Raw genomic sequence first — 13168 nt, 5'->3', positions numbered from 1 at the left:
AATAGATAGATTACATTTCTTGCAATGTATATTTTGTGCAATAAAGTAGAAAATAAATTGGAGTTTCTTGTAAATCTTACATGATTAAATATTATAAAAATAGAAATTGATCACATAAGAGGCACAGTTAATATCGTTGGTAATAGAATTCGAGGGAGAAAGTAATAAACGAATGTGCTTTGGAGAGATGACGATGCTCTACACTGTGCCATCTGATCTGTTAAGATCTGTTGCATGCCACTTTTATTTTTTCACTTTATTGCTCACTTTATAGCCTTCCAATAACTGACCAGTTTGTTGAAAGACACTTGCCCAGTGTCTTTAGAAAAATTGGAAAGGATTTTGGTAAAAACTTAACTTGGTGGCCTTCTCTGGCACACTTTTTCCAGTGGTCCTTAGACTTCATCCCTGTTGCCTCTTCCTTCTTTCTTCTTTTCCTTGAATGAGGAAAGGGGACTTAGAGGGAACCCAACCCAGAGAGTCATAGGGCTGGAAGGAGGCAGCCACATTTTATGTACAAGTAGCATCGACTTTATTCTAGGCAGATAGCATGAGAGACAGAAAATGAGAAGCCCGTCCAATGCAGCCATTTTTGGAGCACCTTCTCTCTGTGAGAGGTGGGACAGCAGAATGGATGCTTTAAACATTTCCCTTCATTCCTGCTCTGTAAATACTCTTGTTTTCATTCTTTGTCTAATTTCTTCATGCAATAATATAATCTCTGGTAATAAAAAAATCGTGCATAATTGCCAAAAAACACTTTTAGGTGGACTGAAATATCTGCTGTATGGCAAGTCTCTTAAACACCATCAAGGAAGGTTTTGAAAAAAATGCAATGACTGCTACTTCCCCAAGAAGAAATTGTCTAATTCCTTCCTTCTCACGTCTAAGAATGGTTGACATCCATTCAAGTGGGGAGAGATGGATGGAGGCAACAGCGCTGTGTCACCTGTAGCCCAGAGGTGACAGCAGCCTGTGGGAATGTCCACCTAGGAGGCAGGCTGGCGAGAAACAGCCAAGGGATTCACCCTTGCATGGATCGTCTTTTGTCAATAATCTAAATCAGTGTTTTGTTTTGTTTTCCTCTCCTTTAGGGGGTGACAGGTGCTTTGACGGTTTTGATGAAAGATGCAATAAAACCAAATCTGATGCAGACCCTGGAAGTAAGTGGTTTTCTTTTCATAGAAATTGTTGACAGAGTTTGCCTTAATTGGGTTGCTTGTGTGTCTCCACGCAATGTGAGCGTTTCCAGTCAATGTGAGTCTGCAAGGAACATCAGAGTAACTCTGTGGACATCCAAAAGAAGATAAAGAGTATACTTATTGATTCTTTGCTATGATTCCTATCTCAGCTCATGAAATACTAATTGACCAGAGTAGAAACTTAGGAAGTCAGTGTCTAATATCTCAGTAAGTTGTGTAGCTACGGTTGTGTGATGTTTTCTATTTTGCCCTTTTTTTGACTTAACCTCTCACAATCCTTAGGTTTTGGGTTTTTTGGTTTGTTTTTCCCAAGCAAAACACCTAGTAAGTGCTGAGAAATCTTTTCCAGGAAAGTGTGCTGTGCTCCACTTTTACAAGGATTTTGTTTTTATATATGACGTGCCCTGCTCTTATCTTCATTGAACTTAAATATTCTCATCAAAATATCTTTATTTTAATTCAGTTTCCTAGTCACTTGTCTTGCTCCTTTGATGTGGTCATTGTCCAGTTCCTTCCTCCTAGCTAATGAGACCTCGAGATTTGGGGAGCATCGACAAACAAGGAGGCAGCATCTGGGTCAGGTTGCCAGGGAGACAAGTGGGAGGGTTGGGAGTGGGAAGGTTGGAGAGACAGCGAGGTCCTGCTAAGTGTTTTAACAGCCAGCTGTCTTTGGGGGGGAACTCCCTGGTTTGTAGCATTTGTGAGTTTCCGTGGTGTAAATATTCCCACTGTGGCCAGTTTCTTGCTCCCTTCCAGATGTCACCGAACAGTGGAGTTGGGAGGAAATGCACACCCTCAGTGGTACAGATGGGCTATTTGTCCTCAAACTGTATGAGAAATAGGAAGGTGGAAGTGACCAGAGGGCAAGTACATTGGGGGAAGACACAGCAGAAAGACAAGCAGAATATCCATCCATTTATCCGTTCATTCAGCTGATACAAAGTTTAGTTTGAGTGTATGCCCCTCCACTTACTAACTCTGACCTTGGGCAAGTTTTTTAATATGTCTCAGCCTCCATTTTCTCCCATGTAAAATGGTGAGAGTAACAACGACAAACCTAACAGGTTATTGTGAAGATTTAATGTTTGGTGAACACATAACACGGGCTGGCCTTGTAGTAGCTGCTTAGGACACAGCCAGGAAAAAGACAGCCCCTGTCCTCTTGGAGCTTGCATTTTAGTGGGGAAGACAGGCAATGGAGAAATAAACCAATGCATAGCGTGTCAGCTGGTGGCAAGGACTGAAGAAGAAAAAGAAGAGGGCACGAGGGCACAGAGAGTGATGTGGGTGTCTGATGAGGTGATATGTGAACACAGATGTGAATAAACCAGGAGAGAGAGCCATAGATGTGTCTTAAGGAAGAGCTTTCCAGGCAGAGGGGAACATTTGCGCAAAGGCCCCTGGGTAGGAATGTGCTTCTCACATGGAAGGCCTCTGGCAGAAGTGAGAGTCCAGATGCAAGACAACATGACAGGAATGGTGGAACCAGTCAGAGCTAGAAGGTCCAAAGAGAGTCGGGTGGGAAGACGTCCCCTGAGCTGGCCTTGCCCTCCTGCAGCTTGAGTTCCTTCCTCTCTCTAGATCGTCCCATCAGCCTGTAAACATGCTCTGATATAAGCTACCTTAAAACAAAAAAGTTCCAGGTGGCGTAGTGGTTGAATTTGCATGCTCTGCCCTGGCAGCCTGGGATTCACAGGTTCAGATCCTGGGCGTGGACCTACACACCGCTTATCAAGCCATGCTGTGGCAGGGTCCCACATACAAAATAGAGGAAGATTGGCACAGATGTTAGCTCAGGGCCAATCTTCCTCACCCCCCTAAAGAAAAACCAGTTCCAAAAACCTATGACCCCGTGTCCCCATCCACCTAGTGCTCTATCTCTCTGCTCCTCTTCACAGTTGGACCATATTGTTTGCAACCTCACTCTCTCCTCAGTAGCTTCAGCCTGACCTCAGGTTCCATCTCTGCTAACTGCTCTTGTCAAGGTCACCTGTCTCTGTGTGTGACCAAATCTTCGTTTCTCTGTCCTTGTCTCCGTGACCTCTCAGCGGTGTCTGACACAGCTGATGCTCCTTCTGGAGCACTGGCTTCCTCTGCCCTTGGTGACACCTCACGCTCCTGCGCCTTCTCGGTGGCCTCTCCTTCATCTTCTTTGCTGGCTTCTTCCTCAGCCCCTAAATGTTGAAGGCCTGAGCCCTCGCTCATTCAGCCACACGTTCCCCCATTATCAGCCAGGTGATGGCCCCAAACTCCAGTTCTGAATCTCCTGACCTCAGAATTTCAGACCTGTGGGTGTAGTTACCAAGAGCCACTTGGGTGGGTAAAAGGCATTTCAAATTTATGCATAAAAAAAGGGTCTTTGATTCCATCTCCACTTCCTTCCAACTCATTCTTTCCCCAAACCTGGTCAGTGATTCAAGCCAAAAACCCAAGAATCATCTGAGTTCCCCTTCCTGTTTCATCCCTGCAGAGACTTCCTCCATGGTGTGTCTCGGATCTGTCCACTTCTCTCCTTGGCTCCTCCTCACTCAGCCACCAGTGTGTCCACTGCAGCAGCCTCGCAACTGGTCTCTCTGTTCCACCCTTTCTTCCATGATCCTTTCTCTGCTCAGCAGCCAGAGAGCTCTAAAACCCAAATCAGGTCCTGTTGCCTTCCTGCTTAGAGTCTTGGGCAGTTTATCCTGGTCCCCACTCTGGCCTGGAAATCCCACAGGATCTGGCCCCCCACTTCCGCCTCTCATCCCTCCTTCTCGTCTCTGGCCCTGCCCAGGCCTGCTCCACGCAGACACTGCCTGGGGGGCTCCTCATCCTCAAGTATCTGGCTCCTTCCCATCCCTCAGGTCTCATGTCCTTTAAATATCAGCTCCTGAGAGAGGCCTTCGGGAGCAACTCAGTCCAATGCAGCCCCAGTCACTGTCCTGTCACTGTGTTGTCATTCTCTGCCTGGTGCAGAATATTATGAGTGTTCCTGTTTCCTTGCTTACTGTTTTTCTCCTCCCACCAGGATGAGAGGAGGACTTTTTCCATCTTGCCCGCCACTGTATCCCCAGCTCCTAGAAAGTACCTCCGCATATTAGGTATTCTGTAAACATTTGTGGAATAATTAAATAGATACTTATTTTTACTACATTGCTCCTAAAAATATATATTTGTTAAATAAATAACTGAATGAGTGAGAAAAATATATATAAAGAGGTCATACTACTTCCTCATACCATTTACTCCTCAAAAAATGAGCACATTATTCTTATTGGGGGTATTGTTTTAAACAATTATCTTTCCTAAATTAGAAATTACTTCCACCTTTAAGATCTTTCCCACTCTAAAAGCCTAGCTTCCATTTAGCGAATGAGTTAGTGGGTTGGACTGCCCCTAAGCAGTCCTTATTGTACTCACGTTTGTGTCTATATTTCTATTTAAGACACAGGCCATTTCGACATTACTCTAACCGACAATGGGCGTTGTTGGAAAAATGAACACAGCATTCAGCTAAAATATCTGCGTGTTTTAACTCTGCCACCTGAGTCCCAAATAGTTGTTCCACATTAATCTGGCTGATCAGTGGCACTAGGAATCTAAATCAGCAAATATGATCTAAAATCGTTGGTTAATGTACAGATGGTGCTTACGTGCTTGTGTGTGAGCACAGGTGATGGTTAATCCCATAGTAGCTTTAGAAAGGATGCATCGCTGCAGGTTTCCAGGAGGTCAGTAGTTCCCAACACTGGCTGCACCTTAGAATCTACTGGAAGGATTTAAAGATCCTAATGCCATGCTTCACCCGAGACCAAGTGAACCAGAATGTGAGGGGGTAAGGCCTGGGTACCCCAGTGATTCTCGTTGAGAACTTCCCTGTGGAAGACGCCATCAAGAAGAGAAAGAAATAGACAGGTCTTAACATTTTACCCTGGGTTAGCCGTATGTGGCTTTGAGGGGACACCCAGTTGCGAGACAACGCTGTCCAATATGGTAGCCACTGGTCACCCGTGGTTGTTTCAATCTCAATTAGTTTAAATTAAATAAAATCTAAAATTCAGTTCTGCAGTCAGACTCGCTGTATTTCTATTGTATATTTATTTATGAAAAAGATCTTTTCTTTACTAGCTACATTTTAAGCGCTCAGTAGCCAGTAACAGTGGCTGTTATATTGGATGGTACAGATAGAGAATATTTCTGGCATTGCAGAAAGTTCTTTGGACAAAGCTCTTTTAGAGCTCTGGCAAGCAGACACGTCTTTGAAGTGTTAATCTTATGAAATGTTTGAAAAGTCCATTATGGAGAATATCCATAACTTTGTGAGAAACCAAAGCTATGGATTTGTGAGTCCTTGCATTACTTTCCTAAATGTTCTGCATATAAAATAAAATACTGAACTCTTGATAGATATTTTTATGTCTTTGGATCAGTCATAGAGTTTTTCAGACAAAGTATTTCGCTCAGTGTACGGTATCATATAGCTACAAACACCAGTTGAGTGTGTGTGCGCGTGTGTCTCTCTGTGTTTGAGTGTCTAACAATGATCTGTAAATTTTTCCATTCAGACTCCACACTGGGTGCAAAACCAAGGTTCTAATACTGCGTTAGTGATTATCCCCCTGTGTGGCCTTTCATTTTAAATTAAAATTAAAATGCCGTTGATCTAGCCCTTAGAGAGCTTCTCTCAGGAACAGCGATGTGTCCAGGCTGATCCAGCCACACCCTGTCACCTGCCCCCGCTGGAGACCAGCGCCCAGTGCATCTCAGACACTTGGCCACAGTGAGGGTTGCAGTGTGTAGAGATGTGAAGCCGGCTGCCACCCAGGGACGGAGCCTGTGACCTTGTCCTCACTACTCTCTTCCCAATTCCGGTAGCTTACTACAGGCAGCCACGTCCTAGGATTGGCAAGGTTAGGAGGTGATGAAGACTTTATTTTTTTTAAACGATATTTTCTTTAGAGCACTTAAAAGGTTTATCTGGATACGAGTGAGAAATTATAGATGGGTGGACAGAGATCTAGACACTAAACATACATGCATACATATCCATAAACACGTAGATTTGAGTTTCAGAGTACCAACTTTATTTCCACGTACATTTGTGTGACCTCTTCAGGACCCTGTCATTGTCCCTCCTGAGGACCTGGGGAGGAGAAGTAAACAGAGGACTCACAGAGTGGCTTTGATAAACTCTGTCTTTTTCATTCTCGGAGATGATTTTTCTTTCCCTTCCCTTCCTGCTTTTGTGCAGCTTTCTCATCTTTGAAACATGTTCAGCTAACAGCCCATCGTGGTTCCTGGGAATTTTCCATGGCTCCCGGCCCCCACCCCCTGCCTCACTTGGTGTCATGTCACTGAAAGGGCAGCCTGTATTTTCACAGGTGGAGCCAACGTTCCCATACGCAGACCCCAGTGGCCCTGGCTGGGCTCTGAATAAAGCCTCAACATTTTAGTGCATGTGGATAAATTCTTTTACATAGAGCTACAGTCTGTTTTCATTGATAAAGGAAAGGAAAAGTATAGAAATGGCACTAAAAATAAATATATATACACAGATTTTGTTTAAAGACGTTAAATCTAAAGTTTTTGATAATTCCTTATATTGGTTTCTTTTGCCTTTTTAGTAAGACTTAATCTAACATTTTACTATGAGTGATGTTTTTCTTTGCTTTTGTTGTCTTAATAGTTATCAGATTTTTAGCACATAAGACAATTAAACAATGAGAAAGACTTAAAAGATTTTTTTTTGTTTGTTTTTGTTTTTGTTAAGGAAGATTCACCCAGAGCTAAAATGCATGCCGGTCTTCCTCTATTTTTCAGTATGTGGGCCACTAGCACAGCATGGCTGCTAACAGAGCAGTGTAGGTCCACACCCCAGAACCCAACCCGGGCTACCAAAGTGGAACACACTGAACTAACCACTAGGCCACCAGGGCTAGCCCTGAAACAGAATTTTTAAAAATCAGAATAACAAGTTTATTATTGTAAATATAAAAACGGCCTGTAATAAACTTATATGTAGTTGCCCTGCCTTGACTTTCACAGTTTGTTAATTGTATTGATTTTTTTTGCTTACTTTAGGTTTTTCTTGAGGTTATTAACTTCTTGATGGAAAAGAAAACATTGAAATAAGTCTCTTAGACTATCAGTTTCTAATTCCATTCTTTTTAAAAATAGAATACAGAATAATCTGAAATAAGGTCAATAGTTAATTTCATAGTCGCTGAGGCAGCTAACACAGTAGCTTATCGAAATTACAGTAGGAAATAACTGATTCTTAGAGCTTTTTCTCCCTGGTTCAACATTAAGTGTAGAGGAACACTGTTCTAGAATACACAGGGATTTTGGTCCTTTGAGAGAGTTATGGTGTTTAACTTTCTTTGAGAGAATTTGTGCATTAAATATGCTACGTTAATAAAAGCGGAATGGTTTAGATGAGTGTTTTGCTTCCCAACAGGGTGTCCCACCTCGCTCGCCCCACCTGATCTTGGTTTACATTCTTTCATTTGTCTTTTAGGGTTTTAATCTTTTTTCAACTTCCACAGGGGACACCTGTATTTGTGCACGCGGGCCCCTTTGCTAACATCGCGCATGGCAACTCTTCAGTGTTGGCTGATAAAATTGCCCTGAAACTGGTTGGTGAAGAAGGATTTGTAGGTAAGTCATTTCCTTTAAATTAAGTCATTGTGGAATAGGCAAGATATCGAAAAGATGATGACTGGAATAGAGTGATATCCATACTGGGTTGAAATATATTCTTTTAGGCCCACCTTCCCTAGAAGGTCTCAATATTGGCAAAGCCCTAAGGTCTGGTCCACAGGCGTGAAATGATGTTGCAGTTGACCCATAGATTCTGATGTCAGGTACTTAGGAGTTTGAATATAAGCTCTGACACTTGCTGGCTGAATGACCTTGGACACATTTTAATGACCTCTCAGCCTCAATTTCTCATCTGCAAAATGGTGATTACAATATTTTATGAAACCTTATAGGGTTATTGTGAAAACTAAATGAGATTGTTTATTCATTCAGCAAATATTTATTGAGAATGTACCATATACAAGGCATGTTACTCAGAGGTGGGGATACGTGGTGAGCAAAACAGACTTAGCCGCCAGCTTCACGGAGCATACTGTCTCATGGTGTATATAATTTAATAGGAGAAAGTGCCCATTAAATGTTAGCCATTAGGAGCAGTAATTGTACTACAATAACTTGAAGTCCGTGTGCTCTTCCTCGAATTGGAGTGTGCTTTTGTGGCTGGATGGAAGGGAGATTCCCGACCATTAAACTTGGAAATTTTAATTGGCAGACTTGAGACTTTCTGCTGTTGTCAAGCTCTCCTTTGTGGTGTGGACTTCTCTTTGGCTTTTGTTGGATATTCCAGCCAGAAAGAGGGGACAACTCTGCCACAGAGTTTGTTCAGTCATTGCCAGCGCCAGTCTCACCCTTGGTATTAAGGCTGTGAGAAAACAAAAGACAAACAAACAAGGATTCTTGGAGTAACACCTTAATTTGACATCTGAGGGACTACAGTGGCAGATTTTCACATGCCAACAGATAATTTCTGTTTACCACGTTAGTATCTATAATCATGAAATCTAGCAGTTGCTTCTTTCACATTAATCATCAGCCTTGTATCAAACTCAGAAGATTCTGCTGGACAAAAGAACTTGGCTCTGAGCTTGAACTTAGCCATCATAGTTTTCATTCAGGGTTATTGAGACGGTTTTAAGAATTCCTTCTAGACACGCAGTCAGGGTCAAACGAGGATTTATGTACTTTGTTCCTCAAAGGTCTGGATTGTACAGCTCTTGTGTACTTTGCTGCTTCGATACCAACTCCACTATGAGAGTGGCTAGACGGGCCATCTAAACAGATTTGCTCGATTGATCACAGCATAATTATAGAGCTAATGGAAAAGGAGGCAGGCACTGAAAAGTTGGGTGCTTGTGTGAAATGGTTCTAATGCATCAATTCCACAAATCAAAGAGCTTCCAGAAGAAAGCACTCTGTTTTATGCTGACAGAGCGCTCTGCCTCTATTCCAATCCTTACTTTGTCAACATGTATTTATAGAATATGGGGTATTGTAGCAAAGCATCTTTAAAGGTATATGCTGATGATGTTTGCAAAACATACCAGCTCTCCATGTGACCTTGGACAAGCTATTAGCCTCTCTTGGCATGTCCCTTGTAGACATTCTCATGTGAGAAATGAGAGTTTGGACCAGACGAGGAATTCAATATAGATGGGTAGCCGTGGACTGTTAGAAATTGTGGGATCAGAATCCTAACTGGTAGTCTGACCTGAGGCAAGTTACTTAACTTCTCTGGGGCTCAATTTCTTCTTCTGATAAAAGGAGAACACCCATGTTGCAGTATTTTAAAGAGTAGTATCGAATGGGAGATTACTTTGTGAGTCATAGAGAACTGTGCAAATGTCAGCGATTATGCTAATGATCTCTGTAGTCTAAGAGGCTGGAAGTGGAGGAGAATTCAGCGAAATCTGTCCGTTGCCAAATGGATTACAGGGCTAGCTCTAGAGTCAAGACTATCTGGCTCAACTCTTTTCAAGTTGTGGAACTTTAGGCAAGTTAGCCCTTCTGTGCCTCAGTTTGCGTATCTGTAAAATAGGGCTCATAATAGATCTGGCTTCATAGGTTCGAAATGAGGATCAAATGAGACCATGCATGTTAAGTCCTGGCAGAGTGCCTGACCCATCGTAAGACTGGATAATTCTTGGCCACCACTCATTATTATTCTCCCTATTACTGATACATGGCTAATGAAAGTCAAATTTCCTTTTTTTATTGGTTTATTATTTTTTTTGGATAATAATTTTAACTGTGGTAAAATATATATAACATAAAATTTATCATCTTAATCATTTTTAAATGTACCACTCAGTTGTCAGATACTTTCACCATGTTGTGCATCCGTCACCCATCCATCTCCAGGACTCTTTTCATCCTGCAAAACTGAAATTGTACCCATTAGACAACAATTTCCCGTTTCCTAGCCCCCCAGCCCCTGACAGCCACCCTTCTCCTTTCTGTCTCTGAGTTTGACTATTCTAGATACCTCATATCAGTATACGCTCTGTTGTGACTGGCTTATTTCACTTAGCATAATGTCCTCAAGGTCCACCCATGTTGTAGCATGTGTTCAAATTTCCTTACTTTTTAAGGCTGAGTAATATTCCAGTGGATGTGTGCCACATCTTGTTTATCCATTCATCTGTCCATGGACACATGGGTTGCTTCCACCTTTTGGCTGTTGTGAATAATGCTGCTATGAACATGGTGTGCAAACAACTCTGTTATGTTACTTTTGAGGTGTCGTGATCCCATTACATATAACTGTGTGACAGCAGTGACTTACATAAATTTATATAGACTGCAAGACTCGAGACCTGTAGTGTTGAACTCTCACGAAGGTAGTAAATGCTGCAGCTCCAGAGGAATGTTGGAAGCAAAGCCAGTGTGTTGAACAGCAGAAACAGGGTTTGATCAAGAAACAGTATTTTTTTTTTTGAGGAAGATTAGCCCTCAGCTGACATCTGCCACCAATCCTCTTTTTGCTGAGGAAGACTGGCCCTGAGCTAACAGCTGTGTGCATCTTCCTCTACTTTATATGTGGGATGCTGCCACAGCATGGCTTGATAAGCAGTGAGTAGGTCTGCACCTGAGATCTGAACTGGCGAAACCCAAGCCACCGAAGCGGAGTGTGTCAACTTAACCATTATGCCACCGTGTGGACCCTGGAAACAGTACTTTGTCCCCCATTGCTTGGTCACACCTGCTCTTCGGGCTTGTTCATTCCCTGCACTTGGATGAAATTTAGGTAGATTCCTCGCTCTCGATTAAGGTATCAGGTGCCTCTAAAGTATTTTTTTAAAAATTCATCTGGTCACTTTCAGTCATAAAAAGAGTCTCATTTTAGTAAAAAAAAAAAGTGTGTCCAGTCTTATATAAAAATCAAAATCTCCAGATTTCATTCAGAGTCGAGCTTCTCCTCCCCCCGTTTGGGCTGGCCTCTAGCCGACTGTGGGAGGGAAGGTGGCTGCTTCCCTGTCTCCCGACTTCCTGCATTTAGGCTTCCTCTGGCCTCCCTGGGTTGAAGCTTTTGCGTTCAATGGTCTACACCCGCCTCTTCCAGCTGAGGTCCCACACGCGTGGCAGAAGCCCTCTGGGGGCAGCATTCCTTTTAGAAAATCCTGCTGTGGGTTCCACGTCTGGTCTCCGGGTATCCTAGACTTTTGACCTCTGACCTGCTGTTGGTGGGGGTGCAATTCCATCTCTCACACTGCCCTCTGGTCCACTGCCATGGGTGATTTCTTTTCAGCCTATAGACTTGTTTCATACCCCAACCCCCCACACTGCCCCCACACTTAATAATGGTTAAGTTGACACACTCCGCTTCGGTGGCTTGGGTTTCGCCAGTTCAGATCTCAGGTGCAGACCTACTCACTGCTTATCAAGCCATGCTGTGGCAGCATCCCACATATAAAGTAGAGGAAGATGCACACAGCTGTTAGCTCAGGGCCAGTCTTCCTCAGCAAAAAGAGGATTGGTGGCAGATGTCAGCTGAGGGCTAATCTTCCTCAAAAAAAAAAAATACTGTTTCTTGATCAAACCCTGTTTCTGCTGTTCAACACACTGGCTTTGCTTCCAACATTCCTCTGGAGCTGCAGCATTTACTACCTTCGTGAGAGTTCAACACTACAGGTCTCGAGTCTTACAGTCTATATAAGGCAGGCAGGCACAGGTAGTGAGCATTTCCTGTCACTCTTCTAAAGCCTTGCTCACTAGCTTGAGAAAAGGGGAGCAGCTCCTCATCCTTCCTGATGGGAGGTGGGGAGTTGGGTTCAGCACAATGATGACTTTCTTTGAGGAAATCCTTTCCTGGCTTCTAACCTTGCCAACCCTTTTGACACCTCGAGGTTGAGCTAAGCGATGCAAAATCCATGTTGAAACAATTTTTCTGCAAATGCTGCTTGGTCTAGCATCATCCTTTTTTGCACGTGAGCAGCTGACACCATGTTGGGGCCTCAAACAAAAGTGAAACCAAAACAGCCCCATTGTAACATCCTTCTACAGAAGTTAAATGCAGTAGGTGTAGGTTTATCTGATTCCTGAGGAGGAATTTATGTCCTTAGAAAAGCATTGTTTATCGGACATGGTCTCTGTTAAGATATAAAAAAGCTCAAACCCAAAAGAAAAAGATTAATAATTTGGGTAACATTTAAAAATCAGTTGTGAGCCAGTCCTGATGGCCTAGTGGTTAAATTTCGGCATGCTCCACTTCGGTGGCCCAGGTTCGGTTCCCAGGCACGGAAGCACACCACTTGTCTGTCGGTAGCCATGCTACAGATTGATAAAAAATATATATATGACTAATCCAATAATAAAATGGGCAAAGGACTTGAAAAGGTAATTCACCGAAAAAGAGCAATCTGACAGAATTTCTGGGTCAAACTGAAAATAAGCCAATGTTCTAACAATTTTGGTTCTAGCTATGCCTTAGAAAAAAAGTAACTAAAAATGTATTTAAGTCCTTGGAAATAATTTACTTTGGTACACATTTATTGCTTCTGCTATATGTCAAGTAATATATGGTAGGATCTGGGAATCAAAGATGACTAAGACAGGTTTCTTACCCTCCAGTAATTTATAATATGGTGTGGGAGACAAGCCCAGAAACAGAACATCAGTAATGAGTACAATGCACTTACGAGATTAAGTATCATATTAATTAACAAGGAACCTTAAGACATGAGGGACATTTCTTAGAATTTTCTCCATACTATTGATTTTGCTGAGGTACATTCAGTCTAATTTTTTGTTCTATCCCAACACACACAAGGAAGGAATTATTTTGGCTGCTCTGCAATAATTATTCCAGGATACTGGAATCAATATTCCATTTAGACTTAAAACACAGTGAAGTTTATTTAATTAATTGCATCAACTTGTCAGGCTAGAGCAAA

General features: G+C 42.6%; 1 protein-coding gene across 3 annotated transcripts in view; it reads left to right on the top strand.

The window, feature by feature from the left end:
- MTHFD1L (methylenetetrahydrofolate dehydrogenase (NADP+ dependent) 1 like) overlaps positions 1–13168 on the top strand; it is a 191134-nt gene that overhangs the window by 74088 nt on the left and 103878 nt on the right. For all 3 annotated transcript variants that reach the window (XM_070603316.1, XM_070603318.1, XM_070603317.1), the window contains exons 19-20: positions 1095–1163; positions 7724–7835. In XM_070603316.1, the coding sequence (XP_070459417.1) occupies positions 1095–1163; positions 7724–7835 (181 nt within the window). The remainder of the gene's footprint in view (positions 1–1094; positions 1164–7723; positions 7836–13168) is intronic.

Source organism: Equus przewalskii, chromosome 32 (genome assembly GCF_037783145.1).
Source record: "Equus przewalskii isolate Varuska chromosome 32, EquPr2, whole genome shotgun sequence".
NCBI classification, from domain to species: Eukaryota; Metazoa; Chordata; class Mammalia; order Perissodactyla; family Equidae; genus Equus; species Equus przewalskii.
Note: the sequence above shows the minus strand (reverse complement) of the source record. Positions and strands in the feature narration are given on the sequence as shown.